The sequence below is a fragment of the Boleophthalmus pectinirostris genome, unplaced genomic scaffold, assembly GCF_026225935.1.
Source record: "Boleophthalmus pectinirostris isolate CB_2022bp ecotype Guang Dong unplaced genomic scaffold, ASM2622593v1 HiC_scaffold_10, whole genome shotgun sequence".
Taxonomy (NCBI): Eukaryota; Metazoa; Chordata; class Actinopteri; order Gobiiformes; family Gobiidae; genus Boleophthalmus; species Boleophthalmus pectinirostris.
This window is the reverse complement of record NW_026570971.1, coordinates 6,805,621-6,825,616: the sequence shown is the minus strand read 5'-3', so window position 1 is coordinate 6,825,616 and position 19,996 is coordinate 6,805,621. Positions and strand designations below refer to the sequence as shown.

At 39.7% G+C, this 19,996-nt stretch overlaps 1 protein-coding gene across 1 annotated transcript in view; it reads right to left on the bottom strand.

The window, feature by feature from the left end:
* The window catches only part of meis2a (Meis homeobox 2a), a 300,550-nt gene that overhangs the window by 88,945 nt on the left and 191,609 nt on the right, over window positions 1–19,996 (bottom strand). Inside the window, exon 9 of the mRNA XM_020927798.2 lies at window positions 16,019–16,095. Coding sequence (XP_020783457.1) covers window positions 16,019–16,095 — 77 coding nt within the window. The remainder of the gene's footprint in view (window positions 1–16,018; window positions 16,096–19,996) is intronic.

Genomic DNA, 19,996 nt, shown 5'->3' with positions numbered 1-19,996 from the left:
GTGACTGGTTGTGGTGGTGAAATAATGAGGAGTCCATTTCCGTTTTTAGTTTCTGTTTTTAGACGCTGGAGAGTCCAGAGTCTGATCCTTCTCACTTATTTTTGTCCTTCAAATGATCCGAGCCTCTGTGATATTTACACCGAGTCTCTGTAACTCATCTGTGTTTACGCTTTTTTATCAAAATCACAATCAGGAAAAGGTTTTTAAAAGTATTAAAATGTAAAAGTAGATAGAAATTAAGTGAAGCTCTCCTGAATGTCTTTAGAATGATCTAAAACCAGGACTAAACCAGGGCCAAACCAGGACTAAATAAACCAGGTCTAAACCAGGGTTAGACCTGACCTAAAACAGGGACTCAACCGGGACTAAACCAGGGACTAAACCAGGGACTAAACCAGGACTAAAACACAACTAAAACGGGACTAAAACGGGACTAAACCAGGGCTAAAACCAGAGTTAGACCAGGACTAAACCAGGGCTAAACTAGGACTAAACCAGGATTAGACCACGATTAGACCAGGACTAAACCAGGAGTAAACCAGGACTAAACCAGGAGTAAACCAGGGACTAAACCAGGACTAAAGAAGAACTAAACCAGGACTAAAGAAGGACTAAACCAGGACTAAACCAGGGACTAAACCAGGAGTAAACCAGGACTAAACCAGGACTAAACCAGGGACTAAACCAGGACTAAAGAAGTACTAAACCAGGACTAAACCAGGGCTGAACCAGGACAAAACTAGGGAGTAAACCAGGACTAAAACCAGGACTAAAACAGGACTAAACCAGAACTAAACCAGGACTAAATCAAGGTTAAACCAGAGCTAAACCAGGATCTGAACCAGGACTAAAACAGGGATTACTCGGACATAAGGCCACATGGGACCAGGGATTAAACCAGGTCTAAACCAGGACTAAACCAGGTAAAAACCAGGTCTAAACAAGGACCAAACCTTGGACTAAACCAGCGCTAAACCATGCACTAAACCAGGTACTAAACTAGGACTAAAACAGGCACTAAACCAGGGATTACACAGAGGCAGGGACTAAACCAGTCAAAAATTACTGTCCGAGAACCTGGAAGTGCTCTGTTAGCATGCTAGTTGTTGCCAGCTTTAAAACTCCAGTCTGACAGTCCATTAAACGAAGTCAGAAAGTCATCACGGTGAATAAACACGATGCTCTGAACGCGTAAGGTGAGTCGGGGAACATCTTTGGACGGCCTCAAACCGTTTTAAATGATTTTTTTGTTTTTGTTTTCGACGCAGACCCGTGGTGCCGCGCGGTGTCACTCGGCGTCTGGTAGCTGCTGCACGCTCCTCCGCGCGCTCACACTGGTAAATAATGGCAGAGTGGTCGGCGTGTGGGTTTTTGAAAGCCGGCGTGCTGAGCCTGGCGCTGGGCCGGAAGAGGATTCGGTCAGGCCCCATTTAGCCCGGGCGGATCTCAGACACCGGGGGCAGCGCGGGCCGACGGAGACGAGGCTGAGTCTGTGTCAATGCAGAGGAAGAGCGGAGCGGCAAAATGTTCAACGCAGTCGGAATTTAAATAAGAGCGTTTATGTTCTTCAAATCGATGATGACGCTGATAGTTTTTACGTTGTATTTTTGCATCTGTAACGCAAAAAAGTCAGGACTAAACCAGGATTAAACCAGGATTAAACCAGGATTAAACCAGGACTAAGCCAGGACTAAACTAGGACTAAAACAGGTCTTAATCAGGGTTTAACCAGGGCTAAACCAGGACTAAACCTGGACTAAACTAAGACTAAACCAGGTCTAAGCCAAGGACTGAACCAGGGATAAACTAAGACTAATCTAGAACTAAACCAGGACTATATCAGGGACTAAACAAGTACTGAAACAAGACTAAACCAGGGCTAAACCCGGACTAAACCAGGACTAAACTTGGACTAAACCAGAGCTAACCCAGGACTAAACTAGAGCTAAACCAGAGTTAAACCAGGACTAAACTAGGACTAAACCAGAGCTAAACCAGGAGTAAAACAGGACTAAATCAGAACTAAACCAAGGCTAAACTAGGAGTAAACTAGGGACTAAACTAAGACTAAACCAGAGCTAAACCAGGAGTAAAACAGGACTAAACCAGGTCTAAATCAGGTCTAAAACAGGACTAAATCAGAACTAAACAAAGGCTAAACCAGGACTAAACTAGGACTAAACAATGACTAAACCAGGACTAAGCCAGGGACTAAACTAAGACTAAACCAGAGCTAAACCAGAGTTAAACCAGGACTAAACTAAGACTAAACCAGAGCTAAACCAGGAGTAAAACAGGACTAACCCAGGCCTTAACCAGGTCCTAAATCCGGTCTAAAACAGGACTAAACCAGAACAAAACCAAGGCTAAACCAGGACTAAACAAAGACTAAACCAGGACTAAACCAGGAGTAAACTAGGACTAAACCAGTGCCAAACTAGGACTAAACAAGGACTGAAACAAGAATAAACCAGGGCTAAACCAGGACTAAACCCCTCAAAGACACTCAAAACTCCACTAGCATTCAAACCAGACCCCGCGCACTCGCTGTAGCCACTCCGTACGTGTGTTTAGTTTATGAATCCTCGCCACTATCTCGCGTTATCTCCGCGCGGCGACTTTTACACTATCTCCTGTGTCAGCTGCAGATTACGCTGTCTACTGTTATGTTAGTGGCAGACACCTGAGCCGACGCGTTTACGGCCGCCCGGATCACACGTGTACCCCGGCCCTCACCTCGCCGCGCTAATCTTAAGCAAACGCAATTACGCTCGCGACCACTCCCCGGTTACAGTTAGCGCGACGCCAGTTGTCTCGCGCCTCGGCAAACAAAGCACCTAATGGACAACTAATAGCGTCTGAGCACATAGGACATCTCGCAGATAAAGGACGGCAAGACGTGGGGGCCGGCGAAGGGAACAAGCCCCGCCCACTGTCTCGGGTGGGCGTGGCCTATTACTCCAGACGGCGGACTTTACCCTTCTGCTTTTTTTTTTTTTTTTTTTTTTTGGCGTAAGATAATAAGTAGCAACGGGAAACACTACAGACCGATTATTGCGCCCGTGTAGCTGTTTCCTCAGCTCTTGCTTGAGATGTTCCGAAGTGCGGCATTAAACGTGTCGAATCTCCAGCGAGGCGAGGTTTAAAATTTACGGGTGAGATCTGTGAAAAGGCGGAAATCTGTGTTTTTAAAAAAGGCATTTTCAGCAATAAAAACAGCCATAACTGAATAAATGCGTCTAAGTTTAACACCATATTGTGGAACATTACAGGCAAAGTAAATAGCATCTCCATGGCGACGGGTCCCAACTGAAAATGTTACGCGATACACCTTTAACTGTAAGTCATTAAAGGGTTTGATTTTTGTCCGTGTAGCAAATATGATAAGTCCAGTACAGAAATATTGTAAAAGCAGGTCTTAGTAGTGTTGAGGTCAAGACCACACTGTTCGAGACCAAGACTAGTCCAAGACCACAGGGTCTAGAGACCAAGACAAGACCAAGACCTCTGAGAGTCGAGACCGAGAGAGGACCAAGACTTTTAAAGGCAGAGACCAAGACAAGACTGAGACTTTTAAAATTTGAGATAAGACAAAACCAAGACCTCTGAGGGTCGAGACCGAGACAAGACAAAGACTTTTAAAGGTCAGGATTGAGACCAGACCGAGACTTTTAAAGGTCGGGATTGAGACAAGACCGAGACTTTTAAAAGCCGAGACAAGACCGCGACTTTTAAAGGTCGAGATTTAGACAAGACCGAGACTTTTAAAAGTTGAATTGAGACAAGACCAAGACCTCTGAGGGTCGAGACCGAGACAAGATCGAGACTTTTAAAGGTCGAGATTGAGACAAGACCGAGACTTTTAAAGGTCGAGATTGAGACAAGACCGAGACTTTTAAAAGGCAGAGACAGATCGAGACTTTTAAAGGTCGAGATTGAGACAAGACCGAGACTTTTAAAGGTCGAGATTGAGACAAGACCGAGACTTTTTAAAAGGCAGAGACAAGACGAGACTTTTAAAGGCTGAGATTGAGACAAGACCGAGACTTTTAAAAGGCAGAGACAAACCGAGACTTTTAAAAGCGAGACCGAGACTTTTAAAGGTCGAGATTTAGACAAGACCGAGACTTTTAAAGGCTGAGATTGAGACAAGACCGAGACTTTTAAAAGGCAGAGACAAGACCGAGACTTTTAAAGGTCGAGATTGAGACAAGACCGAGACTTTTAAAGGCTGAGATCAAGACAAACTTTTAAAAGTTAAAATGAGACAAGACCAAGACCTCTGAGGGTCGAGACGGAGACAAGACCGAGACTTTAAAAGGCCGAGACTGAGACAGAGACCACGGCCCATCGAGACTAAATCAAGACCATCTTTGTCATTTTCAACATTTATTTGTATTTTACAGTTATTTTGGCTAAAATATATCAATGTTTTTATAAATCTATCTCCATTTTATCACTTGTCGGGTGTCGGGAGACCGAGACAAGACCAAGTCCAAACACAGTTGAGTCTGAGACAAGACCAAGACCGCAAAAGAACGGTCTCGAGGCCGGTCTTGAGTACTAAGACACCAGCTCTTAGGGTCAAAATGAGACCGCTGTGCTCCGTCAGAGTCTAATTATAAAGCGTTGTATAGACAAAGAAGCAGGATGTGCACGGTTATCATGCTGGTTGTTGTTAGCTTTACTCTGAAAGTTCCAAAAAAGAGGTTGGAGTGAATAATTACGACGCTCTGAACGCATAAGGTAAGAGAGGAATAACTTTGGACGACTGCAAACCGTTTTAAATGAGCTAGTTCTGTTTTTCTCGATTTCAGGTGAAGCGCCTTTAATGTTTTCATTGTTCGTTCACTTCCCACTTCTCTCTGTTCGAGGACATAAAGGCGGAGTGAACACGCTACAGAAAGAATCAAACCTCCAACTTTCAGAACAATACTACGCGCCCGGTGACTTAAAAACAGTAAATTAGTGACTGTCAAATGTAAAACTTTCAAGATGCAAACAAAACTCAGAGGTGGAAGAACATGACGTGACAAAATACTGATATAAGAAAGATTTAAGATTAGGATTTGCTTTAAGTATAGTTTATGACACTAGATTTGATTAGAAATTAAAACAAAAAAGAAGAAAAAAATGTTGTAATCTTCCAAATAAGTGTTCAAATATAGAGTTTTGCTTGTTTGAAGGTCATTTAATTTGATTTAATTTCACATTATAGTCAAATCTGAAAAGTGTAACTCCTAAATTGGAGCGTCCACTACTTGTTTGTCTCCATGGAGATGCTATTTCATCACCTGGAATGTTCCACAGTAGGGCATTAAACATACACTGGAAAAAAAAAACAATATCTAGGCAAGTTAAAATGACTTAAATTAAGAACGTTTGACTTTATTTGAGTAAATTGAGTAGATTTGTTTCTTTTTTTAAGTGCAAAAAGTTGTTGTTTTTCTTATTTTAAAATGTATTATCATATTTTAAGTACAAAAAGTCTTGTTCCGGTGGCAGATAATTTTACTTGTCAAGCGAAATTGACTCAAATTATGATGAAACTTTCTTAATTCAAGTCATCTTAACTTGACTAGATTTTGTTTTTCGCAGTGTATCTCTCTTGTATTTGTTTAGTTTTAAGTGTTTATAGCTTAAAAATTCCTTAAAAACTTGAATCCAGACTTGCTTCTCCATAGACCTGACCATTAACCTGTCTCCTTTGTGTTTATTTAAGTTTATTTCCAAATTGCGGACTAAAAAAAAGGCAAAAAGTGATATCTTCATGGACCCGCAAATGAAAAGTCACCGTATTCAAAGATATGTTTTTGCAAAATTTCTGATAAAATGACATAATATCTTCAAATATTTTTAAAGGGATTGTTCGGATAGCGATACGAATCGGTGATATGAACGGAAAGAAAATAGTCCCGAGCGATTATGAGGTCTGACTTTTTGGAGGACGATGGTTTTGTGATGCAAATGTACCACTCTTTTGAACACAGGTTGTTTCGAGAAGAAAAACGCTTTATTTTAATGTCCCCAGCGAACTTGCCGGACTACTTTCGCCAGTATCTCGACTCACCGACGTCAAAAAACCCGAACTATCCCTTTAAAAAGAACCTCTCATGACCCTAGATATTCAGTTTGTCTACAGTTATCGCCGAACTCTGCTCAGTTTAAGTCCTCAATCCAAACCTTTCAAACCGCAATTGCACCTCACTTGTGTAAACCCGGGTGAGCCGCAGGTACGCCGCGGGGTGGGGTGAGGTGGGTCGACTCGCCGGTTGCGGTCGGGGGGTCTCTGGCAGTTCGGCGGCGGACGGGGCGGGCCAATGCGCCGTCCATTGACTGTGACACAGGGACCCTTGTGCCCCGGGCGAGCTGCGATTGTGCCGGCGGACAAAGGTCTGATTCAGTCTGTCCTTCCCCCCGGGCGGCGCTGGGGAAACTGTAGACGAACGCGAGCGAGCGCACCCCCACCCCCACTCCCCCCGTACCTCCGCCTCCTGCACTCATCCTCTGCTCCTCTGCTTTTTTGCTCTGTCCATACCTCGTTCGCGATCAGGGTTGCCAGGTTTTCAGAGAGCGACAAGCGACGAAGGAGTTGAAAAAATCCCAAAGAAAGTGACTCCAACCCTACGATAATAAGTCCAAAACTATAACCAACTCAGTTATATTTACCTGAGTAACTTTTTGAAGAAATTTTACTTTTCTAGCACCATTCTTTTACGCCTACTTACTTCTGCTGCCCTACAAAGCTAAAAGAATGTGAAACTGAGAAAAATGACTTCAAAGTTTCTGTTTTGTCCACACAAAAGTTTAAAAATCTGGTCCCAAAATCTGAAAACTAGTTGCTACAGTGAAGAAATATTTGTACGCGAAAAAAAATATTGACCTTTGACTCTTATTTGGCAGTTCCTGTACTTGTAAAATAAGGAGTCGTGCAAAGGCAAAAGACTTTTCAGCAGACTTCCATCTATTATAAGAAAACCTCAACAAGCTCGAGTCATCATGGAGTTTTTTTTAAATGATGTAGAAGAGTTTTGGATTTTCTGTTTGGTCCTGATCGGGATTGTGCGGCGATTTTTGCAGTATAGTGTGTACAGTGTGAATAAATACACCAAATACTTTCACATTAAAGATCATTTAAGTATAATTGAATACAAAGGTAATGTCAAGACCCTGTGCCAAGGCCGCAACAAAAAAAAAGGAGCCACAGTTTCTGCCTTTTGTCTTTGCACGACTCCTTATTTTTGGCTCATGATACAAAGGCAGAGTACAGGAACTGACAAATAAGAGTCAAAGGATATTTTTCAAGATTTTAAAGGAGGTTTCCAATACCCCCAACATGACATGAACTCATTTTTGACCAAACATGATGCCTAGTAATATTTATATTGAAGTAAATCTGTTCTAAGTCTTTATGTTGATAATTTGAAACGATTTTAACATTTGTGTTCTTGTTTCTTGCACCGGCTCCTTCTAATTTGTGTCTATTCTTTGAAAAAACAAGAATTATTCACTTTCAACTTCTACTCTTTAAGTTACTCTTGCTTGAGTCGTACTTTTCCCAAATAGTTTTTTTACTCCTATTTGAGTCATTTCTTGGATCACAACTTGAGTAAAATCATTTTGAAGCAACGTTTCTGATACTTGAGTACAATTTTTGGCTACTCTACACACTTCTGGCCTTTACTTTGTCTTTTACCGTGACAAAAATTTGCAAAATAATACAGCAATAATATTTATGCTGAAGTAAAGTTGTGGTTCCTCTTTCCGCTGTCTTTATGTTGATAATTTGAAATGAGTTAAACATTTGTGTTCTTGTGTTTCTTGCACTGGCTCCTTCAGATATAATTTAGTTTGTCTCATTTTTGTGTCCATGCTTTGAAAATACAAAAATTATTCACCTATATTATTCAGTCGTACTAGTTTTTTGCTCTTATTTGAGTCATTTCTTGGATCACTACTTGAATAAAATCATTTTGGAGCAACGTTATTAATACTTGAGTAAAATTTTTGGCTACTCTACCCACTTCTGGTCTTTACTTGGTCTATGATCATGAAAGAAACCTGACAAAATACTAAAAATCATATATTTTCTAACCACTAACTTGCATCGGCTCCTTCGGATATAATTCAGTTTGTCTAATTTTTGTGTGTATCCTTTGAAAATACAAGAATTATTCACTTTTAACTTGTACTCTTTAAGTTACTTTTGCTTGAGTACTTTCTTTTATCAAATATTTTTTTATTCTCACAGTATTTGAGTCATTTCTCGGACCACTACGTTGTACATCTACTTGAGTAAAATCATTTTGAAGCAACGTTACTGATACTTGAGTACAATTTTTGCTCTACTCTACCCACTTCTGGTCTTTACTTTGTTTATTATCGTGAAAGAAACTCGACAAAATACTACAAATCACCTGTTTTCTAACCGCTAAGGAACAAAATGAGCCACAAGTTTCCAAAAATCAGACGCCCGAAGTCGCTATAAAGCGGCAGACATGGCAACCCGGCTCCCTCCCTCTCTCTTCATCCTTCCATCTCTTGTTCAGCGCCCTATCTCCCGCTCTTTACATTTCAACCATGCTCCGCCCGGCATCAAAGGGAGCCGCCGAACAATGCCGAGGGGAGGCCAGCCGGTCAGGAATTTGAAGAGCTCTTTCGGGGTTTTCACAGAGTCAATTCTGCCATGTGCCTCTGGATAATCTTAGCTGGGGCCAGGAGAGGACAAGTAAATCAACTCCACAACACTCGGCTAATTCTAGATGGACAAACAGACAAGAGCAGTTTATATTTACCTGCGCAGTCAAATCAGATTACTCGAGTAGTCAGATAACCCAATACTTAGATCGGATTGTGGCTTTTTTGTGTGTTTATCGTCACATTATTGCTGCTTTATTTGGAAGATTACAATGAACCTTGAAAGTGCACTGTGTGACTTTTTCTTTGAGGGTCCGTCACCTGCTTGTTTCTATGGATACGCCGTTGCCATACGTGAAATGTTCCACAGTGTGACATTAAACAGCTCTACTTTACATTTATTCATTACATTTATTTATTTTTAACTATTTATTCTTATTATTATCATCTATGCTGCTGTTGACCTGGACCTGAGTGCAGTGTTTCGTTTCTGTGTATTTTTTATACGGAAATGACGAATAAATTTTGATTCTTTCTTTGATTCTTTCGATTACAGATAGTTTTATAGCTCAAAAATAAAACCAAAGCAACATTCTGACTCAGAGCGGGGTCAACTCCACAGATCTGACCTCTAATTTGGTCTGGTTTGAAGATAATAAATGTTCAGTACTAGTGTTGTAGTACCTGAGTCCGGTCTTGGTCTTGGAACCAGCCTTGAGACCGCTTTTTTACGGTCTTGGTCTTGTCTCAGACTTAAGCGCATTTGGACTCGGTCTTGTCTCGATTTTAGAAGGTTCTTGGACTCGGTCTTGTCTCGATTTTGAAGGTTCTTGGACTCGGTCTTGTCTCGATTTTGAAGGTTCTTGGACTCGGTCTTGTCTCGATTTTGAAAGGTTCTTGGACTCGGTCTTGTCTCGATTTTGAAGGTTCTTGGACTCGGTCTTGTCTCGATTTTAAAGGTTCTTGGACTCGGTCTTGTCTCGATTTTAAAGGTTCTTGGACTCGGTCTTGTCTCGATTTTGAAGGTTCTTGGACTCGGTCTTGTCTCGATTTTAAAGGTTCTTGGACTCGGTCTTGTCTCGATTTTAAAGGTTCTTGGACTCGGTCTTGTCTCGATTTTGAAAGGTTCTTGGACTCGGTCTTGTCTCGATTTTGAAGGTTCTTGGACTCGGTCTTGTCTCGATTTTGAAGGTTCTTGGACTCGGTCTTGTCTCGATTTTGAAAGGTTCTTGGACTCGGTCTTGTCTCGATTTTAAAGGTTCTTGGACTCGGTTTGTCTCGATTTTGAAGGTTCTGGACTCGGTCTTGTCTCGATTTTGAAGGTTCTTGGACTCGGTCTTGTCTCGATTTTAAAGTTCTTGGACTCGGTCTGTCTCGATTTTAAAGGTTCTTGGACTCGGTCTTGTCTCGATTTTAAAGGTTCTTGGACTCGGTCTTGTCTCGATTTTGAAGGTTCTTGGACTCGGTCTTGTCTCGATTTTAAAGGTTCTTGGACTCGGTCTTGTCTCGATTTTGAAGGTTCTTGGACTCGGTCTTGTCTCGATTTTAAAGGTTCTTGGACTCGGTCTTGTCTCGATTTTGAAAGTTCTTGGACTCGGTCTTGTCTCGATTTTAAAGGTTCTTGGACTCGGTCTTGTCTCGATTTTGAAGGTTCTTGGACTCGGTCTTGTCTCGATTTTAAAGGTTCTTGGACTCGGTCTTGTCTCGATTTTAAAGGTTCTTGGACTCGGTCTTGTCTCGATTTTGAAGGTTCTTGGACTCGGTCTTGTCTCGATTTTGAAGGTTCTTGGACTCGGTCTTGTCTCGATTTTGAAGGTTCTTGGACTCGGTCTCGTCTCGATTTTAAAGGTTCTTGGACTCGGTCTTGTCTCGATTTTAAAGGTTCTTGGACTCGGTCTTGTCTCGATTTTGAAGGCGCTTGGACTCGGTCTTGTCTCGGACTTGAGGTCTGACACTCGACAAGTACAATCATATTTAATTACGGTCGGTAAATGTGCAGCGGCTGCTAGATATCACTGCAAAACCAGTAAGATCATGTGACTGTAAATGTTCTGAACTTGAAAAAACCCACTTGATTCACTTTGTAGTTGTTTTCAGTAAAGTGGGATTAAAGAAGAGGTTCCCAAACTGTGGGTGAGGGTCCAAAAAAGGTGTTTGCTTGGCTTATTTTAAAACTAAATGAACATTAATCAGATAAAATTGAGTTAGATTCATAAAAGCCTTGATATAAATGTGCCAAAATAACTTTAAAATACAAATAAATGTAGGAAATAACAAAGAAGTCCCTGATTTGATCTCGATGAGCCGTAGTCTTGGTCTCAACTTTTAAAAGTCTCGGTCTCGTCTCGGTCTCGACCCTCAGAGGTCTTGGTCCTGACCTGGTCTCGGACTGATCTTGGTCTCGATTAGTGCGGTCTTGACTACAGCACTTTTCAAATAAACCACAGAGCATGAAATATCAAATTAAAACAGGCACCGATACTGCTTTTTGAAATAAACTTTACATTAAACATTGGAAATAGAAGTCGAAATCTGTTTTTATTGTTTGACACTAAAACGGAATAATGAAATAACAAACCGTTTTCCCATTTTATTGTTTTTCGTTCATTGAAATTCAAAAGAACGACTGGTACACGGACTCTTTCTTAAGGTTATTCAAAGTGTAGCTGTTACCACACGGCATTGCAACATCTTTTTATGCTGATTATGACCACGCTTCGCTAATTTTAGTACCTCTTTATAACACGAACAAAGACGCCGGATATAAATTACACAACGCGGGTGGATGTCAGCGAGTCCGTAATTCGAGCAGCTCTTTTGGGTTTCGCGTACAGTCGCTTGTGTCGCGCGCCGCTCGACGGAACCAGTCAATGGGGGACGGATCTCTTTCATCTGATTGGCCGGGGCGCGCTTCCTGTCGCGTCTCCTCCGGTGTAAAAAAAGAGCCAATAACGCGGAATCCTGCGCCAAATGAGATGACAGGTCCCCAGAGACGGGCCAGCGAGCGCCTGTGATGTCTTCATTTGAGTAAAGTGCTTTTGGCATGTTGGTCTTAATGAGGGCTGTGGTGTTGTAATGTCGTCCCGTGTACAGTGGATACATTTGGGCGTGAAAGAGCATGTCTGTGGTTGTTCCTGCGCTGGGATTTATAGATTTGTCGGAAAAATTCTAATAAGTGAGATAAAATAAATAACTAATAATTCAAAATAGATGGTAAATGTTCACGCTTTTCCACCTTCTTTGTCCCCAGTCCCAGCTGATTTGTCCAAACCTACTGATTTGTCCCAGTTTTATAAAAGAAATGTCCGTATTTTTGACCAATTTGATCCCTGCCAACAGTAAAGAGAGGCTTAAATTGTAATTTGTTGAGGTAAAATACAGAAAATCTGCTTAAAAATGACCAAAACGCAAAGAAAATGTGACTATACTGACTCATAAACGGTCTCTGCGTAACAATTTTCCGTAATTATGCGCTTGTTTTGCAATTTTATTATTACCAACAACCAAAAAAAACAAAAAACAAAAAAGGGGATGTCCCAGTTTTTTATTTTGTAATTCTCGTTACCCTCTTCAGGATACTCAAAGCGCTTTACACCAAGGACACAGACACTGGGGGTGAGGTGTGTTAAGTGCCTTGCCCAAGGAAAAAACTACAGTATTCATCTGTGGGAGCTGGAATCGCACCAACAACCTGTGGGTCACTGGATCTGACCACTCAACCCATGATGTTTATGTCAAGAGCAGGATTTGAACCACCAACCTTCAGATCGGTGGACAAACGCTTTACCAATTGAGCTGTCGATTAGTTGTCTCGATGGAAATACTTTTTTTCAGGTCAAAACTCAGTTACTTTTCAGGCTTAGATAACGACAGCCGTATAGAAAAGTAGAATGTACTTAGTAAAATTTCAGAATCAGAATTTATTTGTCATTACAGTATAAGGTCAACAGCAGCACAAATCATAATAAGAGTAAATAGTTTAAAATATTGAGGGTCAATTACAGTCTTTAAAAACAGCTCCCACCCTAAACTAGTCAAAACGTACATCAAAATAGACAGTGTCGGGGAGTAACAGATTACATGTACCAGAGTTACATAATCAGAGTACAGAGTATGAGTACAGTTACAGTAATTAGATTACAGTTACTTGGTTGAAATAAACTTGGATTACACAGAGGTATTTTCCTGTTTTCACATTTTGGGCTATATCCCTTTAAAAAAAATAAATAAATAAAAAATTCCCAGTAATTCCACTCATTGCCAAACACTAAATCAGGTCTAAAACCAGGTCTAAACTAGGACTAAACCACTAAACCAGGACTAAACCAGGTCTAAACTAGGTATAAACTAGGACTAAGGACTAAACAGGACTAAACCAGGTCTAAAACTAGGTCTAAACTAGGACTAAACCAGGAGGTCTAAACCAGGTCTAAACTAGGTCTAAAATAGGACTAAACAGGATAAACCAGGACTAAAACAGGTCTAAACTAGGACTAAACCAGGTCTAAACTAGGAACTAGGACTAAACAGGACTAGACTAAAAAACTAAACAGGTCTAAAACAAGTCTAAACTAGGCTAAACCAGGACTAAAAAGGTCTAAAACCAGGTCTAAACTAGGTCTAAAATAGGACTAAAGCAGGATTAAACCAGGACTAAAACAAGGTCCAAACCAGGTCTAAACAAGACAAGTCTAAAGGACTAAACAGACTAAACCAGAACTAAAACAAGGTCCAAACCATGTCTAAACCAGGACTAAACCAGGACTAAACTAGAACTAAAACCAGGTCTAAACTATGTCTAAAACAGGATTTAACAGGACTAAGCATCCAGAAAAGCGTTATATAAAACTGATACATTATTATTATAATTTATTATTAAGTATTTAATCATCTAAAAATGAAGACAGAATTAACTTTTAGTGCATCTCAGAACGTTACTTAACAATGACATGATTTATAAAAAAAAGCAAAATATCTACAGCTGAGCCCACAATACATGAGAAAAACAGTCAAAATAATAGTTACCAATGTGTATTAAATCACAGCAGGGTGTATTTCTAATCTTGTACGTAAGGAATTATGTCATACCGAGCGCATTCGGGTAAAAACACACAACGCAACCGACGCTAAACAAACTCCCACTCCATCTACATCTGCACAGCTCCCAGGTTAGACCACTATTTTAGCATTAATCACCATGACACAGGCAAGGCAAGTCAATTTTCTGCTTTGCTAGGTAAGGTGCGAGGTACCCGTAGAAGGGGAAAAAAAAAAAAAAAAAGAAAAACAGCCAGACTTGGGAAGGAAGGAGGGAGGAGGGAGGGGGGCTAATCTTTGGTTACTGTTGTAATTGAAATGCTATCCACACTGTAGGGTGCATTAAAGCCGCGATAAGGCCCGTTCCTGTGGCCAATTTAAGTAGCTCGGTTTGCGCCTGGGTCGGGTGAACATCGGCGCGAAGGTGGGAAGCGAACGGGAGGAAGGTGGGGTGGGTGTGGGGGTTGTTAGATAGATAAGCGAATGACAAACTCGGCTAATTCTCCAGGCATGTTTCTCATTGTGATTCGGAAAGAAGAAAAAAAATTAGGTAGAGAAAAAATGAATCGCGGAACCCAAAAAAATCAATTGACCCTCGGGTGGCTTGTCAGGCTTTGCGAGCGTGATAAACCTAAAAGCTGCGTTAATGTGGGCCTGCCTGCGCTCGGCAGATAGGGCACTTTGTAAATGAACCCGCTTTGATAAATATATTAAGGGAAAAGCCGCGAATAAAAGGCTGCCGACTTGTCATTTGTAAATAGCACCCCCGCTACATGGAATTAGAATGATAAAATAGGCTCGCCATATAATTAAGTTTGTGTAAAACCTGAAATCCGTGCAAATACCTTCCTGCCATTTTGAAAGGGAGCTGTCACTTCAATTAATCTGAACATCACGACGTGGCAACAAAATTAAGCCGCCGCGATAAAAACCTGGGCTAGTATTTCGATAAGTAATTCCTGTATCATTTCTTCGCCTCTGTGATCATTTTATTTAATCCCACCACCCCCAGTTATGCGCTAAGCCCCGTACAAAGGGGTCTGCTGGCCAGGCCACCGAAAAACCTTAATCCAACATATTGTCGCTCCTATAAAACCAGCGAGGGGGTGGCAGCCGTTTTTTGCGTTTTTTTTTTTTTTTTTTTCTTCTGTTGTTGTTGTTGTTTTTGATTTTGGGGTTCGATGATCTTTCGCCTTTAAAAATATCCACAAAGACCACGAGGGATAACAGCGGAACATCCTCCTCCTAGCGAGCTTACGTGCAATAGCGTTACAAAGAGCGTCTCTCCGGTGCGGGGACGGCTAAATGGTTTTGCGAGCATTAGATGTGTTGGCAAAATGAAAATGAGAAATGCATCGCTGGTGGCGGAGATACAGCAAGCGGAGGAAATAAGGAATATCCACGTGAGCTAAAATTCAAAATTCAGAAGCTTTGAGTAGTTTGAATGAGTTAAATCTACATTATGGAATTCGTTTCAGTATATTTTTAATTCAAATCTTAAATCACACTGCAAAAACTAAAATCTAGCCATGTTAAGATGACTTGAATTAAGAAAGTTTGATCACGATTTGAGTAAATTTCACTTGACAAGTAAAAATATCCGCCAATGGAACACAATTTTTTGTACTTAAAATATGAAAATACATCTTGCTACACTTAATAAGTTAATAATAAATAATAAAAACAACAACTCTTCGCACTTAAAATAAGAAGAACGACGACTCTTCGCACTTAAAATAAGAAAAACAATGACTCTTTGCATTTAAAATTAGAAAAAACAACAACTATTTGCACTTAAAATAAGAAAAACAACACCTTTTTGAACTTAAAATAAGAAAAACAACAGCTCTTCTCACTTAAAATAAGAAAAACAATGACTCTTTGCACTTAAATTAAGAAAAAATTATGACTCTTCACACTTAAAGTAAGAAAAACAACAACTCGTTGCACTTAAAATAAGAAACTAAATTGAATATTGCTTGAATTAAGAAAAACACACTTATTCCATTGGCAGATAATTTTACTTGTCAAGTTGAATCGACTCAAATCAAGTCAAATATTCTTAATTTAACCCATTTTAACTTACCTAGATATTGTTTTATTCCGGTGCGATAACTTAACAATGTCAATTTGTTAAGTATTTCACGTCGTTTTGGTCTTAATTGAATTTTGTGTCACACTTTTGGTTTAAAAATCTTACATTCAGACCATTTTCTTTGATACATTTGACCAAATTGAAGCAATATTTGCGTTTTTTCTTCAAACGACACTACTCCTTCTTTGCTTCTGAACTCATTTTAACTTTGTCGACATTCCTTTTCGCTTTGAGGGCGTCTTGACTTACCAGTTGTTTACTTGTAAGATGGTGAGGCCTGTGTCTTGAGCTAGCTGCTTCTTCTGCTCTTCAGAAGGGTAAGGGTGCTGCGAGGAGGAGAGAAACCACACGCAAATGAGCTTGTTTAACATAGATTAACATAAATACATGCACTGAAGAAACCGAAGCCGGGCTCTCCTTTCATTCGCGCACACACATACATACACGCACGCACGCCCCGAGTCAAGTTGCCACTATAGCCTGTGTATGCTCGTTGTTTGGTGTAACCCAAGATTGCACCCGTTGCTGACCTCCACCCAACCTTGAACATTATAGACATTGGGAAAGCCTACACGTGTCCACCCACTCGGCTACAGAGAGCTCCTGTTCAGGCGCTAAAGCTGTCAGATCAGGCCAAACAGGTTCATCAAAACTGTCAACACGGATCACCCCATTGGCTTGTCCCCATTCCTGCCCACACACCTCGCAGAGAGCGCAGAAACAGACTGGGAACTGCATACAGACGTGAATAATTAAGGGGATAATGGGCATCCTTGTCTAGTGCCTTGAGTAAAAGCAAAGAATTATTAAGTATTTATGTAACTTCACTGTAGGCTATATAAATGGTGTGTGTGTGTTTTTTTTTTTAATAAGAATTTTATCCAAAGTTGTATTTCTATCAAAAGAAGTCGCCAAAAGTTAAGATTGACATGTTAAACAGTACAAACTTACAAAGGAAATGTACACTGCTTTTTGTAGAGTGGAAATTGTACAGGGTAAATACGTGTATTACGAAATTATGAGTACAAATTTGAGCTGGTATCGATACTAAAAAAGTCACATTCACAGGACAGTAGGGCTGGGTATCATTAAGAAGTTACCAATACGATACAAAATACAAAAAAATATGAAAACTCAGACCCAGTATGATACGGTTCAATTAAAAAATAACGTCTAAAAGTCTTTGTTAAACCGCTTCTTGTGCAAAATGAATATGAAAAACAGCAATTTTAATCATCAAAACAATGAAAATGTTAAATGTGTCGGATAAACGAGTTTCCTTCCTCCGAACAAGCAACAAAACTGTAGCTCTGTAACAAAATAATTTAGTAAAATATACCAAAAAATACTATTGGAAATATATATCGATACAGCAGCCCACGATATTGAAACTGTATCATCACATTAAATGATACGATATACCGATATTTCAATATTTTTGCACATCCCTACTGGATGATTCATCAGCCGGTTTTACTTTGTTTCACTTCGTACAAGCCGTCTGACCTCGCAGTGTTAGAATTTATCATTTAACCAGTCGCTGCTGTTTGGTCATGACGAATGTAACACGCCGCTAATGGGACTAACTGGTATATTAAGCTTTTCCCAAATCCCGTAGGAAGAAGGACAATAACGTCTTTCCCCTTGATAAAATTCGCCAAACATTCTCTTTGTTCCGGCTTTAAATCCTCGATCTCTGGAATCGTTGACAACACTGAATATATCACTCTTCGCTGATTGGCTGATGTCCGAACTCGCACTTCTGAGGTTTTTGCAAATCGTCTATTGTATTTTGATTTCTGACCTAGTCGCTGGAGAGAAATGAAATTGAGCGGAGGCACTACAGGACAGTTCCTACAATTTAATGTCGACAATTAATCGAGTATAATTTTTAGTATCAAAACCGAGACTGAAATTTTGGTATTGTGAAAAAATGTACCATATGCAGAATCTAAAGTATGTTGAGTATGTTTGTTTATTTACTCCAAAAAATAGTGTATCCAATGAGTGGACCAGCTTGTTCTTTTCATAGGGATGCTGTATTTTGGATATAAAATGGTTTAGTTGGATTTTACAAGTCAAAATTGAATAATAACATAACATAATAAAACCAACGAAGGCTGTTTTTAGTTTGTCAGCCCAAATAGACCAAGAATGGCCCTCCGTGTTGTTCCTGATTTGTAAAACATAATATAACCAATGTAAGACGATCCTTTTATAATGCCGTTTCATGAGAACGAGTGGGCGCCTATTTGCAAGAAACCGCATCTATCTCCCCTTCACCGTCTGACATGTGTCTTGACGGTGGCTTTTTCAGCTTAGCCAGAGCCCTTCTTATAGACTTAAAGAAAAAAAAAGATGGCAAAAACAAAACAAGCTCGAATGAAACGCCAAGAATTTTACCTGAAAATGTAATTCGGCAACAAGGGGGGGGGGGATGCAATGACACTATTTCTGTCAAGTCCAATCTGGAGGAACGCGGGATGATATAAATGCCTAGACCTTGAGCTTGGCGCGCTCCCCCTGGGCTAGCTATGAAGCATGACAAAACAACAGTGATCGCTGGTGACAGATGTCTTTAAGGGCTAGATTAGGAGCCGGAGCGCACGCAAAGCAAATAAATGAGATGCTATGTGTTGCCATTCACTGCTGCAGACAACGGGAGAGCATTTCAACCCCTACTGTATATTGGGAAAACAGAAATCAGCTATATTTAGGCACTGTCAAATCTTGTCAGCGTCGATTCTCTTGTCAAGTTGTTACAGTTCGGGTTCAAAAGCGGCGGAAATGGCGCTGTTGTTCGAACGCGATCGGGGATATTTGCATTTCAGAAAAGGATATGCAGGGTTGACGATATAAAAGACGCAAGTCACGTTTCTGTAACTTTACGAGAGACATAAAAATACTCAAAATTAGTCAATAAAGTCTACGCAATCGTCTTTGTTCAGTTCAGAGGCAATTGCTGGACCAGATTTTGGCATAACAAGAAATACATTGTTATATAGAGCTTTTTTGGACACTCAAAACGATTTACAAACAAATAAAAAAAGAGGTTATGCATGAGAAAATTGACTGAAGTGAATTCTGTGAAGACGTTCAGTCACAACTTGGGGTGTAACGATATCCAAGTCTCACGATACGATATTGTCACGGTATGAACATCACGGTACGATATTTATTGCGATATCGTGGGAAAGCTCACGATATTTTGGGGAGGCTCATGATTAGATATGTAACAATATCCAAATCTCTCGGTATGATGTTTTCACGATATACATCTCATGATATTTATTGCGATATTTTGTGGAGGCAAAACTGTTAATGCTTCTTTTTCCTCTTAAAATAAAGAAAAAGATTTAATCCATAGAACTAAGACTTAAAAGTGTTTAGAACTGTTATTTCTTCTTGTAGTCTGCACTGAAATGAAGCAAAGGATCATGGTCTATGTAGTTCCCTCTGTCTTTTTTTTAGCTATTGCTGCACCATAACTCTTAACTTAAGCAAAGACACTTGTAATTCGATGTATTGTGATGGTCCACGATCCGATATCACGATATTTCGGGTATTGTTACATCCCTAGTCACGACTTTTATCAATTTGTCAGTGCACACTTAGAAATAACAACAAAAAAGTGAGTTATTTCGCTTACTCCAATAATGTAGTATCCATCATTATCTTTTTTTTTTTTTTTTTTTTTCCTGGGGATCATGGTTATAGTCATAGTTATTATTATTATTTATTTTTATTTTTTAAATTATTTTTATTATTTTATTTACTGTAATAGTGTATGTTGAAATTTTTTTTTTTTTTTCTTCTTTTTTCTGGGGATCGTTATTAAATTATTAGCACAAGTAGGAACATTTATTAATTTTTTTATATTATTTTATTTTATTATATTATTTATTTATTATTATTTATTATTTTAGTTTTTTTAAATATTATTTTTATTATTTCATTTGATTTTATTTACTGTAATAGTGTATATTGACATTTATTTATTTTTTTTAATTTTATTTTTTTTTTAACTGTATTGAATTCCCAAAACCAAAACCACATCTTAGTAGATTATTACATTATATAACACGTTACAAAATCAAAGCCGCTGTGGAATTCTATTAATTCCTGAACCCTACACTGACAATTATAAACGTGTACAATGTCCCCAACTTGTAAAACACCACACATCCGACCAGTCCTATACAACAGCTCCACAAATCAAACACGCAC